Source organism: Meles meles, chromosome 10, assembly GCF_922984935.1.
Source record: "Meles meles chromosome 10, mMelMel3.1 paternal haplotype, whole genome shotgun sequence".
NCBI lineage: Eukaryota > Metazoa > Chordata > Mammalia > Carnivora > Mustelidae > Meles > Meles meles.
Genome location: NC_060075.1, coordinates 89,786,561 through 89,802,925, shown reverse-complemented (window position 1 = coordinate 89,802,925; position 16,365 = coordinate 89,786,561). Strand labels below are relative to the sequence as shown.

At 49.7% G+C, this 16,365-nt stretch overlaps 1 protein-coding gene across 5 annotated transcripts in view; it reads left to right on the top strand.

Moving 5' to 3' along the window:
- The first annotated feature begins 4,351 nt into the window (after nt 1-4,351).
- ATXN7L1 (ataxin 7 like 1) overlaps nt 4,352-16,365 on the top strand; it is a 238,767-nt gene continuing 226,753 nt past the window's right edge. For all 5 annotated transcript variants that reach the window (XM_046020554.1, XM_046020553.1, XM_046020549.1 and 2 more), the window contains exons 1-2: nt 4,352-4,543; nt 5,057-5,125. In XM_046020554.1, the coding sequence (XP_045876510.1) occupies nt 4,363-4,543; nt 5,057-5,125 (250 nt within the window). In that variant the 5' untranslated portion in view covers nt 4,352-4,362. The remainder of the gene's footprint in view (nt 4,544-5,056; nt 5,126-16,365) is intronic.

Here is a 16,365-nt window from a genome sequence, read left to right as displayed (position 1 = left end):
GTGGGTCAGTTTGTACCTATTAAGAATGCATAAGATTCTTGTTGCCACTATCGATATTTGTAACTCTTTATTACCAGAAGGAATTCAAGTTTGCCATGAATTTGACATATGTATAGTTGCTATGTAAGTACACATGTGTATATAACACTATATATGCACCGTGTTGACCCAAATACTATTCCTGACTGACCTCAGTTTTCATCCAAAGTCAAGTCTAAAAGTCTAGTGGTCTGATGAGCAATGCTTCCTTCCTTCTCAGGCTCCCAGTGGTATAATTTAATTGACAGCCATGTTCTCCAGTTACTAAGTCATAGGTAGGTTAGAGTTTCACCAAGTTGGTATTATGATCTCTAGAGTCGCTGGAGACACTGGGCAAAGTTGAGAGTGGAAACCGCAAATTATACTCCAGAAGTCTAACTGCGGTAATACACACGCATTCTGATTATCAGTCAAACGGGTAATGTAGCCAACGTCAGTTCTGTAGAGATGTTAAACCCCTTGTAGGTTCCAGCCCCTACTTTACTATGTTACAAACCCAAATGCTCCCAGTCAGAAGGGAATAATATTTAGGCTGTCATGCCAGCTTCAGGGTGCTGTGTAGAAATAATCTCGACTTGAGAGACTTGGCTGGGGGTGTAAACTCATATTAAAATACTGGACCAAAAAAAAAAATTAAAATAAAAGAAAAGTAAAAAAATAAAATAAAATACTAGACCACTACCTTGCTTCTCTGAGACTGAGGTGACCTGACTCCTCCAGATAAGCCACCTTTGGTTTTTTGGGTGGTTCAAAACGGCCCCTGAGAGAAGAGAATTTTCTAGAAACTCCCAGCCACTGCTCAAGTCCCTTTGTCACTTTACTCTCCACACACCTCAAGGATGGCAGGGTTGTAAGGGCACCAATGCAATAGCATCGTGATCAGTAAGGACTTGTTTCCAAGAGTTACATCATGACCTTGTCATTGGTGAATTCTTTCCATAGACTACTGATTGAGTTTAAAAAGCAAAAACCTGGAGTACCCAGAGATAAAGGTAAACTACAAAACTCAGCATGTAGGAGATACTAGAGTAAACCAGTCCCACCAAGCTGGCAAGGATAATAGACAACTCATAGGAAGCTCAAATGAGGACCAAGGAATTTTGCCTTTGTTATCTCATCATTTTATATGCAAAGCATTCTGTATTAGTTATGCATTCTTATGCAACAAGTTATCCCCAAATTTAACAACTTAAAACAGCAAACACTAATTATCTCATATTTAGGGGCGTCAGGAATCCAGGCATGACTTAACTGGGTGTCTCTGCCCCAGGGTCTCTCACATGCATGGGCTAGGGCTGTCGTCTCATCTCAAGGCTTGGCTGGAGAAAAATATGCTTCCAAACTCACTCACGTGACTATTGACAAGATTCAGCATCTCATGGGCTGTTGGACCAAGGGCTCAGTTCCTCACTGATTGTTGGCCAGAGGCCTCCCCCTGTTCCTTGCCCCCTGTGCCTCTCCATAGGGTGGCTCACTAGATGGCAGGGGGCTTCTAGGAAGAGCAAGAGTGAACAAGATAGAAGCCATAGTCTTTTTGTAACCTAACCTCAGATGTGACATCCCATTTGCTTTGCTATATTCTGTTTGTTAGTGGCAAGTCCCTAGGTCCAGCCCACCCTGAAGGGGAGGGGATCACCTAAGTGTGTGAATACCAGGATGTGGGAATCACTGGCATCATCTTAGAGGCTGCCTACCACATCTTCCCTTGTACGCGCAATAAAGAAATAAACACACACACACACAAGTGGAAGGAAAACAAGAAAGCAGTTGGGGAAGGGAAGATGTTCTGGGATTTAAATACCTAGGCATCTGAGCTCTATCTCTCCCCAAATCCAGTCATACCCTTCGATGAGGGGCTCTCTTCACAATCTTTGATACCTGCCTTCTCCTCTACCTGCACAGGACCACCAAAGTTCATTTGGCCTTCATTTCTTCACACCACGAATACTGCAGCACTACTCCTAACCTGCGTCCATATCCAAGAAGTCCTGGGCACCACGACCTTTCTAAATCACACTTTCTACTCACCCTTATGCACCAGAAAGCCCCTTTAGGGGCTCCCCATTGTCAAACAAAACCCAGACTCTTTAGGTGGCCATTCAGTGCCTTCCATAATTTGACCCAGGCGTAACTTTACTTCCAAACCCCCAATAATAAGTCATCATCCCAGGTAAACCACATTCACCCCCCCAAACACACCATGCTTGTGCTCAGTTTAAAACCTCCACTAGTACCATCGATCCCCTTCCCTTGGCAAAACCAGTCTTCACCTTACCATGATAAATCCTCCCCAATCTCTGAGGTGCAGAGCAAATCCTATCTTCTCTGTGACACATTCTTCTGGTCATTCCAAACTAGAATTTGGTTCCTCTTATGAACAGGCGCAGCTCTGTGAGACCATACCGTTCACTGCCCTGGCCAGTCACTGGGCACTTCTCTTGTTTTTCCAAGGAGTTGATAAGTTTTACACTTTCCTTCTTCCACAGAAACCACTAGACTGCATCTATACAAGGGGCTAGGTCTCATTTGTCTTCCTCTGTGGAAGGCACTTGTCCATGACAGGCAATATTTGTTGGATGGATGGATGGATATTTGGAAGGAAATGTCAAGCACAGGGTCTAGCATATCCTAAGAGGTCAAAAAGTAACACATCTTTGTTAATACCCACCAATTCTTAAAATAAGAATTCTCCCTGGCATCTCAGCCACTTCGTGGTTCTTTTGTAGAAACCCTTCCAAAGACAGCAGAGGCAAATCAAACTGATGAAACACAAGCCCATTCCCACAAATACCACAACCAAAGACCAATCCATAGCTCCTCCTTCATTGCCCATCCTAAACCTGGCTTTGAGGTACAGCCTGCCAAGTGCAGGGACATTAGATAGACCGCATAGCCAGGACAGAACTCAGTACGGAAAAACCTCAAATCAGTGTGTTTCAGCCACAGGGCAGAAACAAAAGTGGTAAGAACTAAAAGGGTACAGGAGAAAATGAAAGATCGATAGTAGGGGAGTGTCCATATATTCTAGGTAATTCCTAGTAAACGAAAGGATTCAAGAGAGAGAAAACAATACCAGAAGACCTTTTAAGGCCTTTGTTGCTTACCCCTAGGGAGAGGAGGAGAAATCTCAATTAAAGCATCAAACACCCCAAAATTCAGAGGAAATCTAACGCTTCCTTTCTAACTGGCTAGAGCAGTTACGCCTACAGTGTATGCTCCTAGGAGTCCGGTTCCTGGCCCTACGTCGCAGGCGCTAGTCCCGGCCACCGTCGAATCACGGTAGGGAGCGCTGGAAACTGCTCCAGGGGCTTGGCCCGGTAAGCCGCGTCTTCCGTGCGGCGAGGCGGGCTCTCCCGCTACGGCGATCCCGGAGCAAGGTCTGCGCAGTGGTTCGCGGAGAGCCCGAGACACGCATCGCGCGGAGCATCTGGGGGAACCGCGGCCCTGAGTTTTGGGCTTTGCAATGTCCCGCAGCCTGACTGAGCTGGATAGGCAACCGGCCTTGCCTCAAACTCACCTGCGTTTTAGAACCACTTCCACCTACCCACGGGTCTCAGCTCCCAAAGGCATCCGCGGAATCCTCCACGGTCCCAAGGTCCACCGTGACAGGAAAGAGAAAGGGACAAGGGAGTGGTGGCTGGGAGGAGAGGTCATCACCGGGGTCCCTCCCTGGCTTGGGATGCTCGGAGGGGGAAAACCCTGCCCGGCTTCCCCTCACTGGGCCGCGGCGGTGGGGGTGGGTCTCCGTGGGGGGCGCCTCACCGTGGACGACGGGGAGCCGGCGAGGGAAGGACACGCTGGAAAAAAACTTTCCGTCGTCTGGCGGCCACTCTGCGGGGAAGACCTCCCCGCCTCTGGCCCCGGGTCGTGCCTCTCCCCGGCCAGCCCACCCGCCGCCTCTGCCCCGCAGGCCCCGCAGGCCCCGGCCCTTCGGACGCGGGCTCCGGCAGCCGGGCGCACCAAGCGGCGGAGGCGGCGCTGCAGCAGCACCTCCACGCCCGCGCTAGCCGCAGCCTCCCGGCCCCGGCACGCGGCGCTGGTGGGGCGCGCGGCCCCTCCCAAGGCGCGCCGGCCCCTCCCCCGGCGCGCGGCCCCTCCCCCGGCGCGCAGGCGGGCCGGCGCGCGGCGAGCTGCGGGCGCCTCTCTGCTGCCTCTGGCGGCCGCGCACCGCCCAGCGAGCCCAGCCGGCTCCGGGCGCCGAGCGCCGGCTCCGGCTCCTCCTCCTCTCTCTCCCTCTCCCCTCCTCCGCCGCCTCCCCGCGCCCTCCTCCCGTCCCTCCCTCCCTCCCCCTTTCAGAGCACTCAATGTCGGAACGTTCCGAAGATGACGTCGGAGCGTTCTCGAATCCCGTGTCTCTCGGCTGCTGCTGCCGAAGGAACAGGGAAAAAGCAACAAGAAGGAAGAGCAATGGCGACACTGGATCGCAAAGTGCCCAGTCCGGAGGCGTTTCTGGGCAAACCCTGGTCCTCCTGGATCGACGCCGCCAAATTACACTGCTCCGACAGTAAGAACCCCACCGCCTCCTCCTCCTTTTATTATCCTGTAACCTTTCCATTCACCTAGAGCCACTGGGAAAAAGTGTGTGTGTGAGAGAGAGAGTGGCCCCCGGTGTCCTCCATGCTTCTCCCTCTCTCTCTAAATAAATACACACAGAGACAGATCATCAATGCACAGAGAGAGGCCCTGCTGCCAGGACTGTCTGTCTGTCTGTGCCCGGCTCCCCGTGGCAGCCCGCGGGGTGGGCTTTCACAGCCCCACGGTGTATCTGTTTAAAAGGCTACTCTGTTGCTGCTTGCATAGTTTTTTTGGTACCTATCTGGGCCAGGTAGATGGCAATCCGGACTTGGGAGAAAATGTTGCATTGTCAATTTTTGAAAGATTTTCATGTTCAGTATTTATATCGATCTGTTTGCAAATAAACACTCTCCCTCCCCCCCCCTTGACTTTGGCTTTTCCCCCCCTTTTTGATCTTTTTTTCCCCCTCATTTTCTTTTCTCCTTTTCTTTTTCATCTGCAGATGTAGATTTAGAAGAGGCTGGAAAAGAGGGTGGAAAAAACAGGGAGGTTATGAGGCTTAATAAAGAAGGTAAGTGGAGCTACTGGCATTTTAGTGTTAGCATGTGTGGTAGAATCTTCGCAGGATTTCGACTATAATGTGAATTGTTCTGCTGGGTACAGAGTGACTAAGGCTTGTCAAAAATCGAGCACGCCCAGGTGACTACTGCTTCATGTTAACTTCTTTCAAAGTATAAATACAACTGGGGTGGGGGGAAGGGGGGTGACTGTGGAAGGCAGAAGTTTACAGCACTTAAGCTGCAGTCCCCCGTTTGGACCCTCTGATGCGTATCTGCCATTCACCTTTGGAGCATCATTGCCAAATGGTGGGTGGGGGAGGCGGTGGGGTTCAAAATCTCTGAAATGAGGTGCAGGGCTCTCTTCACCAGCATCCCAGCCTTCCTTGTGGGCGAATACACAACAGCTTAATGAGCCCCACATGGTCGGTCATTCCAGCAGCTACTTCTCCACTCTCCACTGAAAACCATTGTACATGGCAGACCTTCGCAGCAAGTTATGTTCGGCCCACTTTGCGTTTGGTCACAGATGGCTGTGTGGCGGGCAGGGCTAGGGGTTTATGTGTGTGCAGCCCCCAGCCGGTTGCACATCTCTGTTTCCCCAGCCTGGAAATACAGCCCCCGAAAGGGGACACAGTGAGGAGATAGGTCATCCCAGACAGAGGCAGGGGAGGGAAGCCACAGCCTGCTGGAACTGGGCGTCAAACACACATGGTCATCATAAATAAATCATATCCTGGTTGCGTTTGCAGGCCTGCCGTATGTAACTCTGGCCTCTGGGCTTCACGTGGAAGCAACTCCAGAGGCCACTTTCTGTTGAACAAATGGATGGGTTCATTTGAATTGCGATTTACTCACTGGTGTCTTGTAAACATGGCTGGCTGAAATTGGGGTGGGAGGAAGGCATGAGGGGGCAGAAAAGGTTGGTGGGAAGTGTTGAAGGAGTTCAGCCATCACTAGGCCGTGGGAGCATTGCTCATCTAGAACGAATGGAAGAAAGGCCAGTCAGACTCCCAAGAATGGTCTCCCTCCTAAACCAGGATGTCACCCTGGAAGGCAGTTAAAACCTACTTGGAAACGTTTTGTGGATCAGTACCTGAGATGGTCAGGTTTCTGGGCCCAGGGATTTCCTGACCATCCAGCCAGAGGAGAATCTGTGCCTTAGAAAAAAAAGCATGGAGGTTAAAATATTCGAGGACAGTTCTCTAGCATAGTGTTCCTGCTAATTAATCACTTCGGGAACGAAACCTTATTCTAAAGATGTTTGCTTCTAAATATCTTAGTGTGATCCCTGCCATGTGTCTCCAGGATGCATGAGGGAACGATGTCAAGTGGAAATCTTACAAGTGGCAGCTTATTGGCGCTAAACATCCGTGTGTGTTGGCAATGGAACATATCTCTGGAAATTGGTTTTCTTTACAAACTCTTGAGATCTTTAAGAGCTCATGGGACCCCATTGTCAGATCACCGGCCATGAAAAGGTTTCCACAGAGGAAGATGAGGTTGTGAAAACCTTTAAATAAGTTGAGTAAAGGTCATGGTGTGTCACTGATTGGCACCTTTCAGGCCTGGGCAGCAGATTCTGACCATACCCGCCCAAAACTCGTATTCTGCCCCCTCCTCCCTGCATCTGTCTCAAAAGCCTGTTGTTCACAGATTCTCTTCGCCTCTTGGGAAACAGATTCTTTTAAGGAAAAATGAAAAGCTCTCCTTTCCTCAGAAGTCACAAGTGGTACATCCTGCTTATTACAGCCTTTGTCCTGTAAAGGTACAAAGATTTAGCTCCTAATTATATGAGTTTGCATTAAGGACGCCCACTGTTCGGTGTAACGTGCGATTGCTGAACTCACCAAATAGCCACGCATGGGCTGAAATCTCTTTGTTCGTGGGCCTGGTGGAGCAAGCTTGGCTTAGCAGTGCCCGAAGGTCTCCCTGGTGTGTGCATACTGTTGTCTGCAGAGGTGGAGTTTACAGTAGTCAGTATCTCTCACGACCCATCCCCACCCCCACCATCATGGTGAGGAATCAAAGGGTCCCTCTGGGACTCTGTATTGGTATGTTTGGTTGCCGGGATCTCCAGAAACACTGGTTGCATTAGTCTCGCCATGGGCCTTCTTGTTGGAGTCACCACATGGGTGACCTCCAGATGGATATGGGTTTGTGGATGGGTCCCCAGGACGCAAAGTGACCTAGGTGTGATCGTTGTTTACCCATGTGTGGGAAGCGCACGGATTGGCCGTGATGCTGTTGGGAGGGAGCAGGTCTTGAGAAGAAGTGTGGGCTTTGATGGCAGCGAATGGGTGAGGAACGCCAAGTGAGAAATCAAGGGCTGTGATCCATAGTTGAATATACTTTAAATTGTGGTGAAAGAACTATATCATGAAATTTACCATTTTAACCATTTTAAATAGTATCATTCAGTGGTGCTAGGTGCATTTACAGTGTTGTACAGCCATCATCTCTGTACATTTCCTGAACTTTTTCATCATCCCAGCCGGGAACCTTGCAGCCTTTATACAATAACTCCCCATTGCCCCTCCTCTCAGCCCAGGAGACCTCTGTGCTACCTTCTGCCTCTAGGAAGATGCCTATTTTAAATTCTCTCTCTCCCTCCCCCACTCCTCTTTTTCTCTCCTCCCCCTTCTCTTTCTCTCTCTCCCTGAAATGCAGTATTTTTCTCTTTGTGTCTGGCTCATTTCAGTTAGCATGGCATTTTCATCGTTTATCCACACTGTACCAGGTGTCAGAATTTTTTTTCCTTTTTATGGCTAAATAATATTCCATGGTGTATATAGACCCCAGTTTACTTGGGCAGTCATCTGGTGATGGGCATTTGGCTTGTTTCTGCCTTTCAGCTATAATGAATAACGCTGCTGTGACTGTTGTTGTGATATGGGATATTTCATAGACGCAGCTCAGGGAGGAAAGTTAGGCTGGAAATGTGAAAGAAGAAACATTTTGCCTTCTGCCTGTATTTGGCCACAGCGTCATAAGACCCAGGAAAGACTTGCCGGTGTTTGGGATAGCCTGGTTATTGGAATATGCTTCCTTCTTCCTTTCACCTTTTGTGGCTTTGGTTCTCCACCTGTATCAGTAGGAAACATTAACCGGATGCTTCAGAATTTCTGTAGTGAATTCTTCACATTCATGTTGTTATTTCATCCAAAGTTTGCAAAAATCACAGACAAGAGGAATTTGGCAAAACACCCTTAAACCTTGCCAGCTTGTCACCTGGGTTCAGAAGGTGTTGCAAACTGCGTGCTTGGATGTGGTAACCAGGGGTTATACTGAGGGCAGCCTGGAGTGCCCACAGAGCAGGAGAGAGGGCTCTGGGGCAGCTTCCTGAAGTACCCCTGTATGACCTTGGAAACATCGGTTCCCTTCTCCAGGCCTGTCCTCTCACTTGTAAAGTAAGGGAGTGGGATGACACGTCCCCCAGGGTCCCTTTGAGATGGCTGACCCTGACTCTACAGAATGTACTTCTGTTTGAGATCCAGTCATACCATTCCAGGCTGTTTTTAAAGAAACAACAGCCCTCGCCTTAAAAATATCTCAGCTAACTACTACACACTGGGTCTGTTTTCTCATTTTATAATCTCTTGGTGGCAAACATTACCGCATCTCCTACACAAGCAAATAGTTTGTGAAGCGTGTGTGGCCTTTAGGCGTCTGAGAACACTGAGGGTCTGAGTTTCAAAACCCAGGCTCATGTGTCCTCTCGAAGTAGAGAGTAAGCAGACCTCAGTCAGCCTGGACCATTGAGGCACTGACATTCCTTCAGGGGGAGAAGGGTCCCAGAAACCTTGTTAGTCTAATCTAAGATGTGAAATTCATCCATGATAGAAAATTCCAAGGAAGGCCATTCATCTAGCTAACCTTTTAAAACAATTTTCTCCCTCTAGCTTCATAGATTTATCTGAAGACTTTTTTTCCCTCCAGCTAATTGGGAAAAAGCTCTGTGATTTAGAAGGATAGTCTTTGTTTCTCATTGGCTCACCTGAACTTTTTTTTTTTTTTAAGAATTTATTTATTTATTTGACAGAGAGAGAGAGATCACAAGTAGGCAGAGCAGCGGCAGGCAGGCAGAGAGGAGGAAGCAGGCTCCCCGCTGAGCAGAGAGCCCGATGTGGGGCTCGATCCCAGGACCCTGAGATCATGACCCAGGCCGAAGACAGAGGCTTAACCAGCTTTGCCACCCAGGTGCCCCTGAACTTTTTTTAAGGATGTCAGTTCATAAAGTGGGAACAGTGTGTAAATGGCTCATGAGTGCCTAGATCTGTATAAAATGGAGGTGCTGACAGGGTTGTGAGGACTGACTGAGATGTAGAAAAGGACCCAGCAAACAGAAAGCACATAATTTTGGCTCTATTCTTTTTTTTAAACTGTTATTATGATTATCATTTATTAATGAAACCAGTTCTAGAACACTTTATTATTATACTTAACTAGGACTTTCAACTACCCGGTGACGAATGGAAGAGAGATCCTGTATCAGAAATTTCATTTTTAGAGTAAACCGTGTTATTGTAATTTTAAAAAGCTAGCGATTTTTTTAGAAACCGATTTCTATGACATCCATGTGTTTTCTGGAGTGCAGTTAATATGTAGTCATTGATAACTTTTATCAGGAGTTAGAAAATATACTTAGGCAGTTTCGGGCCTATGGCTAAGGAGGGTTTACAGAGATCTTTCGGAGACTGGGGAGATATAAAGAATAATTCAAAAAATTGATCGATAAGTTGTTTTATTTCGTCACTGTGACAAGGAAGCCTGCCAGAGATCCTTGTTTGGGTCTTTTGGAAGTTGATGCTGTTTTCTATGGGCATTTGTCTGGTTTTAATGTTCCCAGATGTTCTGATTTGATGGAGGTAAACTTGTGGAATGCATCTGATTTGGAAACTGCTGGGCCAGTAAGGTCTCGCCGTGACTGTAAGAGTTTGCTGCTCTCCCCTGAGGTGCCGGCGGAGTCGGGCTGGAACGGAGGAGGAAGCCCGGAACGTGGGAACGTGTTCAGCTCCGGATTTAGGAGGCTTGCCGTTGTGGCGGGATGGGAGCAAATTGGAGGCAAAGGTGGCAACCGACTGGGGAAGAGTGAGGTGTTCTTAGAAGCCAAGCCAAGGAAGCCTGCGACTAGTGGTGGGGATTTATGGGAATCCGCAGGCACCTTCCTTTTGTCATTACACAGACAACTCCGTATCTGTGCTAATAGGAGATGGGAAGACACCAAGTCCACAGATTACACAGATAAACCTCATTTTTGCATTAATTTCTCCTTCTTTGCCTATGAACCCTACTTGTCTCCCCTTTGGCTAACAAGCAGCAACATTTGTTCACTTTGACATTTCATGATCGTCTGTCTCGTCTCGCCCAGCGTTTGGGATGAAAGGACAGGAGAGACAGAGTGGTCTCCAGGTGGCAGGGAGGCAGGCTGGAAAGGAGGAGAAAGGCCTGGAGAATGAATAAGCTTTGTAGTTGCCTCCAACTGATGGGGCAGGGAGGGGGATACCAGGACCAAGACTGCAAAGCAGAGAGAGAGAGAGCGTGAGCATGCGTGTTTTCAAAGCCATCTAGTTTGGAAAACATAAAGCTTCTAAAATGAGTGACTCTTTATCCATACAAGCATTTCCATGTGCCCGGGTCTTCATGTGGAGAAAATGTGGCTCTGGCTCCTTCCAAAACAGGAAGCGAGGGTGGGCACAGTTTGAAACGCTGTATGTGAATTTGGCTTCGAAGCACGGTTCGCTGTGCTGGGCTCTCATCATATGTCATTCTACTGAGCCATTTTTTTTTTTTTTAATCTCTAGAAGATGTCCACTTTTATACAGATCCACCCATTCAAATGCTTCTTATTTTCTTTAATAATGGTCACAGGTTACAAAATCCAAGAGGGTGTGCCATGGAAAGGAAGTCTCCCCTACCCCACCCCATCCCCCATTCCCCGTGGCTTCCAGTAGATTCCTACATGGTTTTTCCTTCTTGCACCGCCCCTGGCCGCTCCCCCGGTGTGGATGATGGCATCCCCTGGAGGTATTGCTTGGTCACCCGCCGTAACCACTCATCTTGCAGAGTGGTCCGTGCCCTTCCACAAGGAGCTGCCACTTTCGCCTTTTGGTGCCTGTGTGGTAGGATGATCACTAAAGCCTCTGAGTGTCTTGCTGAGTTTTAAATACCCGCTCCTGCGTTCTTGGCCTTGGCCGTACGTTGGAGACTGAGCGAGCTCTCCCAGCGCGCCAGCCCTGGGCTGGGCCCGGGGAGACAGCCATGAAATAGCACAGCCTCTGCCTCGTGGCGCTGCCACAAAGTTGTGGGGACTGCGGTGTGCGCTCTGAAAGGGAACATTGGGGTGCCGTTGAGTGGCAAGTTGGAGGGACCTCACTTACGTTAGGGGCTCAGCGAAGGCCTCCCTCTGAGAACAGTTTATGTGTGCCAAAATCTGGAGGACAAATGGAAGTCTCCATGTGCAGGGCTGGCCAGGACAGAGTTAAAGGAAGCAACATGTGCAAAGGCCCAACACGTGAGAGAATATAGAATGTTCTAGAAACAAAGAAGTCTGTCTCTAGAGGGATGACAGCAGAGCAGAGAGTTCTAACAAAGTTTCCCAACAGTGGCACTCCTTCTTTGTGGTGGGGGACCATCCTGGGCATTGCAGGCTGCTTAGTGGCATGCCTGGCCTCTACCAATAGAGTCCAGTGGCTCCCGTCCCCAAGACATCTCAGACATTGCCAAAGTTCCACTGGGGCATGGTAAAAATCACCCAGATAGAGAATCACTGGTGTAGGGGATGCTGAAAAAGAAGACAAAGGAAAGTAGACTTAGGATTTTCACAGACATATTCTGCTCCTGCCTGCCTCTGTCTTAGGCCCACATCCCGGGGGAGGAGGGTCAACCCCAGTGAACACCTGGCAGTTGTCTCTGCAGCCGTGACTATCCCTGGGCCCTGAGTTGCATTTAGGAGGAGCTAAAGAGAGCAGACTCGCTCCCTCCAGGAGCTCCCCTCTTAAGGTTTCCAGGATGGCTTCTCCAAACCTTCAGTTCCATTCTGTCATAAACGGTGACAGTGGTGAGATTCAGGGTCTAATTCTGGGTGGCCCAGCCCTCCCTCGCTGTGGGTAGAGGAGACCCCAAGGCGCCGATTCCGATAATGGTGAAGCATTAAGGATCTCGGAGTATGTTTAAAGTCAGGCTGGAAATACAACTGGCTTTCTGTGCAGTTTGATTACCCACGGGATTTGTCTGAAATAGGGATGCACATGACAGAGAGCAAAGCAGCTAGCTTCAGGATTCCCATGTTCAAGATGAAGAGATAGGGTGGGCAGAGGAGGTCTCATTCCTGAGGACTTCTGACCTGGGTGTCAGGTGGTCTGTGGCATTACTTAGAACTGAAAGGCCATGTTCACTGCAGCCCATGGTTCTCAGGGATTGGCCGGCTCTGCTTCCAAAGTGATTTAGAAGAGTGAGGCCAATTCCGTTCCTGCTCGCTCTTCTGTGTATGTTGTGTTTCTGTCCTTTGGACTAACCTGTCCTTTGCAACACTTCATTTCAGTAATGACATCCTTCAGAAGTAGACCTAAGGTGGTAGCAGACACAGTAAGACCCTGCCCTAGTCAAATCCCCTTTTACCCACGGACCCCGTGGGCTGAGGTAGCCCGGTCCTTACACCTGCACACCAGGATCATTTAGTGACCACAGTAGGAATGATGTCCTCACGATGGTGACTTCCTGACCTCACTTTCCTCACAAGAACAGCTAACAACTATTTGTGGATGAGACACCACAGGGAAAATCTGAGAACGTGGCAGGTGGGGGGGGGGCGGGCTGAGGCACCCCCTGCACCACAGAGAGCAAGACAGACAGCATGGGAGGGTAGGAGGAGCACTGCTCACTGCCCACAGTGGCCTTCCCCGGGCTGGCGCAGCACCACACAGAGAGGGCCTTGTGCCCGGGCTCCTTTCAGGACAAGAGGGCCCTGGGTGGGGAAAACATCCTGCTCTTGGGAGTGCCCTCTCTGGTCTCACCTCACAGGGGGAGTCTGTGGGGCTTGACTCCTGGGAGTCCAATTGTGAATGTAATAATCCAATATAGCCGTAATGGAGAGGAAGACGGTTAGCCAGTGGGTTGGCCTTTTTCCATATTGTGCAGACCGAATGTCAAAGACTGACATCGTCTCTCTCTCCTGAAACTCCTGATGCAATGTTGTGTCGATGACATGCTCCAGCCAATGCTGTTTGGCTGGCATCCTCTCATTCTCTCCTGTGGCAGAGCTCAGACTGTCCACTTCAGCCAAATGGACCTGGCTTGAGACCCTGAGGCACTTGAGCTAATGAGGGGAGGCTAGGAAATCCCTTCCTGCAAGTGGGCTGAGCCCGAGGAGCCTTAGCATTCAGGGGCTGGACTTGGCTCACCCAGTTGCCTCTAAGCAAAGCTGGAGTCCCACTATGAGGAACGCTTTTGTTTTTAGGCAGATGTTTTATCCTCGTACCTGTGGTTCATAACACAATCCCACTTGCCGTTTAAAGGATCAGGTACTTAAAGAAAAAAGGAAGCCCCGTAAGTACTCCCGAGAGCAGGGCAAAGTGGTACTAGGTCACCAGAGTGGGGAAGATGAAAGTGACTCCGTGATGGAAGGAGTGGTCGGTGTATCTACTCCGTGGAGCTAGATGGGGTTCTCTGGCGGGAGTGGGGGACTGCACCTGCACACCTGGTGTGGGGACACAGGGCACCCAAACCCATGCCACAAACCAGGGTCTAAAGATGGTTGAGACACATTCCCAGCTTGGTCCTATCAGACTAAAGTAGAATCTGGCTCCTTCTAAGAGTACATTGGGCATGGGGTGTCTGGGGGGCTCAGTCGTTAAGTGTCTGCCTTCAACTCAGGTCATGACCCAGTTGGGATCGAGTCCCCGCTTGGTCTCCCTGCTCAGCGGGAAGCCTGCTTCTCCCTCTCCCTCTGCCCTTCCCCCCGCATACGTGCACGTGTGCTCTCTCTCTCTCAAATAAATAAAATCTTTAAAAAAAAAAAAAAAAGAGTATATTGGGCACAGAGGGACTGAGATTGTATGTTGCACTTACAGAGGCTCCGAAAGTAGTTAAATTCACAGAGACAGAGTGCTGGCTGCCAGGGGCAGGGAGAGGGTGAGGAAAGGGAGACTCAGTGTTTCATGGGCACAGAGTTCCAGTTGGGAGAGATGACTAAGTTCTGGAGAAGGATGATGGCGACAGCTACAAGCCCATTTGAACATACTTCATGCCGCCGAACGACACGCTTAAAAATGGTTCAAGTGGTAGATTTTATGTCCTGTGTATTTTAGCATAGGAGTGCATTGGCGCTGCAGACCCAGAAGTTTTAGGGAGGGTTCTTTAAATCTCACCTGTGCTCCTTCCTAGCTGGGGAGTGGGACACTTCTCTGAGCTTCAATTTTCTCCTTTTCAGAATGGGGATAAGTTCTTGGGGTTGTTGTGAAAACAAATGAGATACTCTGTGGCATACAGCAGGTGCTCAATAATGTAAGCTGTCATCACGATCGTTGCTTTTACCAGGCATGTGGGTCCTCTCCTTGGCCTTGGTGGAACTGCCACTTGCATGGGCCAGGCGGCGTCCTTACTGCTCCAGGGGTGTGCCTAGGGTTTACTGGGGTTTACAGGGGTTTACTGGGGTTCTTTGAGGATGCCAGGAATCAAGTCACAAGGAGTTGGACTGGTGTCCCTGTGCTATTAGTTTCTACGAGTGATTACCAGTTTTGGATTTTTGGAGTGTGGTCGTTCTGGGGACCGTGCATTGAAATCTCTAGGTCCTGAGCAACCCAGCCTGTGGTGTACTGAATCAGGAGCACCAGGAGTGGATTTTAAACAGGCTCTTGGGGGGGCTTTGCTGTTCACCCAACTTTCTGAATCGCTCTTTATGGGCTCTGCCCACCTTGAGAATCCCTTGCGAAGGGATTTTGAAGAACAAAAACACAGGACCACTCCCAGAGATTGTGACTCCACAGGGCTGGTTTAAGGGGTTCTAGGTCACTGCATACATATCTTTAAAAAATAACAGTCCTAGCTGCATTTATTGGGCATTGACCGGGAGCCAGACACAGAGCTAAGTGTGCATTGTTTCACTTAACCCTTATGACCACCTATGAGGCAATTCCTATTATCAGCCCCATTTTAAAAATTGGAAACTGAGGCTCAGAGAGGCTAAGTGACTTACCCAAGGTGATATAGCTGGGAAGTAGTAGAGCTGGGATTTGAACCCAGAGACAAGCTGACTCCAGAGGCTATATCCTTAAGCCCTGGGTCCCAGTATTGCCCCAGGAGCAGATTACGGACAGAGGTGAGGCAGGCGGGACCCCCAGGACCCATATTTGAGGAGGTACATCCTTAACTGTCACTCCCTGGGCGCCTCCCTGGCCTCACCCCAGGACCAGCCCTGTGACAGAGGGTGTGTCCTTAAGCAAAATGGTTGCAGTTTCCTTACCCCCTCATGGGGGGAAGCCTGCAGAGAGGGCCCCACCCCCGCCCTCGCCCCCAATGACCCCCTTTCCCACCTCAGAGCCCTCCCCTGCCATCCTGGGGCCTCTGTGGTCGGAGTCCTGGCCTCAGGGAAATCTCGGGAGCTGACTCAAACTGTTCCTTTTTGGGAGAAGGTGTTAGCAATGCTGGTTGCCAAGCAACTCCAGGGGCATCTATCTACAGTGATGATTTCTCTCTTTTCTCCCCCCTTTTGAACATCTTCTAGGCCGCTTTTCAGGTTCTCTGTTGTTAGCGTTTCCATGAAGGGTGCACTCCTTCCGATGATGAAACGAAGATAGCTTTTCAATACCCGCCACCTTAGAGGTGTCCTTTTGATGGGTGACGCGCCCGCTAAGTGGGTGTGAAAGACCTTTGCTTCCTCAGCCACATTGACACCCTTCTTGTCACAGGCTCCAAGGGGACTGGAGCAGCTGAGAAAGGCACAGAATGCCTCTCCCACAGGAGGCCAGGGCCAGGGCCATGGGGTGACATCTGGTTCTGGGACTTGGGTTTGCCTACTCTCCGTTAACCTGGGCACTTGGGCTTTTGTGCATGGCGACCTGGCTGGTCCCAAAGAAGCTGGCGTTTCTCCCTGCTTCTCTCTGTTTCTGTCTCTCTCACTCACCCTCAGTGGTTTCACAGACAAGAGCTCTTGACATGTGTTCCTCTTCAGTATTGTCCCCACTCCTGCTTGGTCACCTCCTCAGTGTGGGGTTTCAGGTGGCCTTTGACAGACCCCAGACCCCTTAGTCTGCCG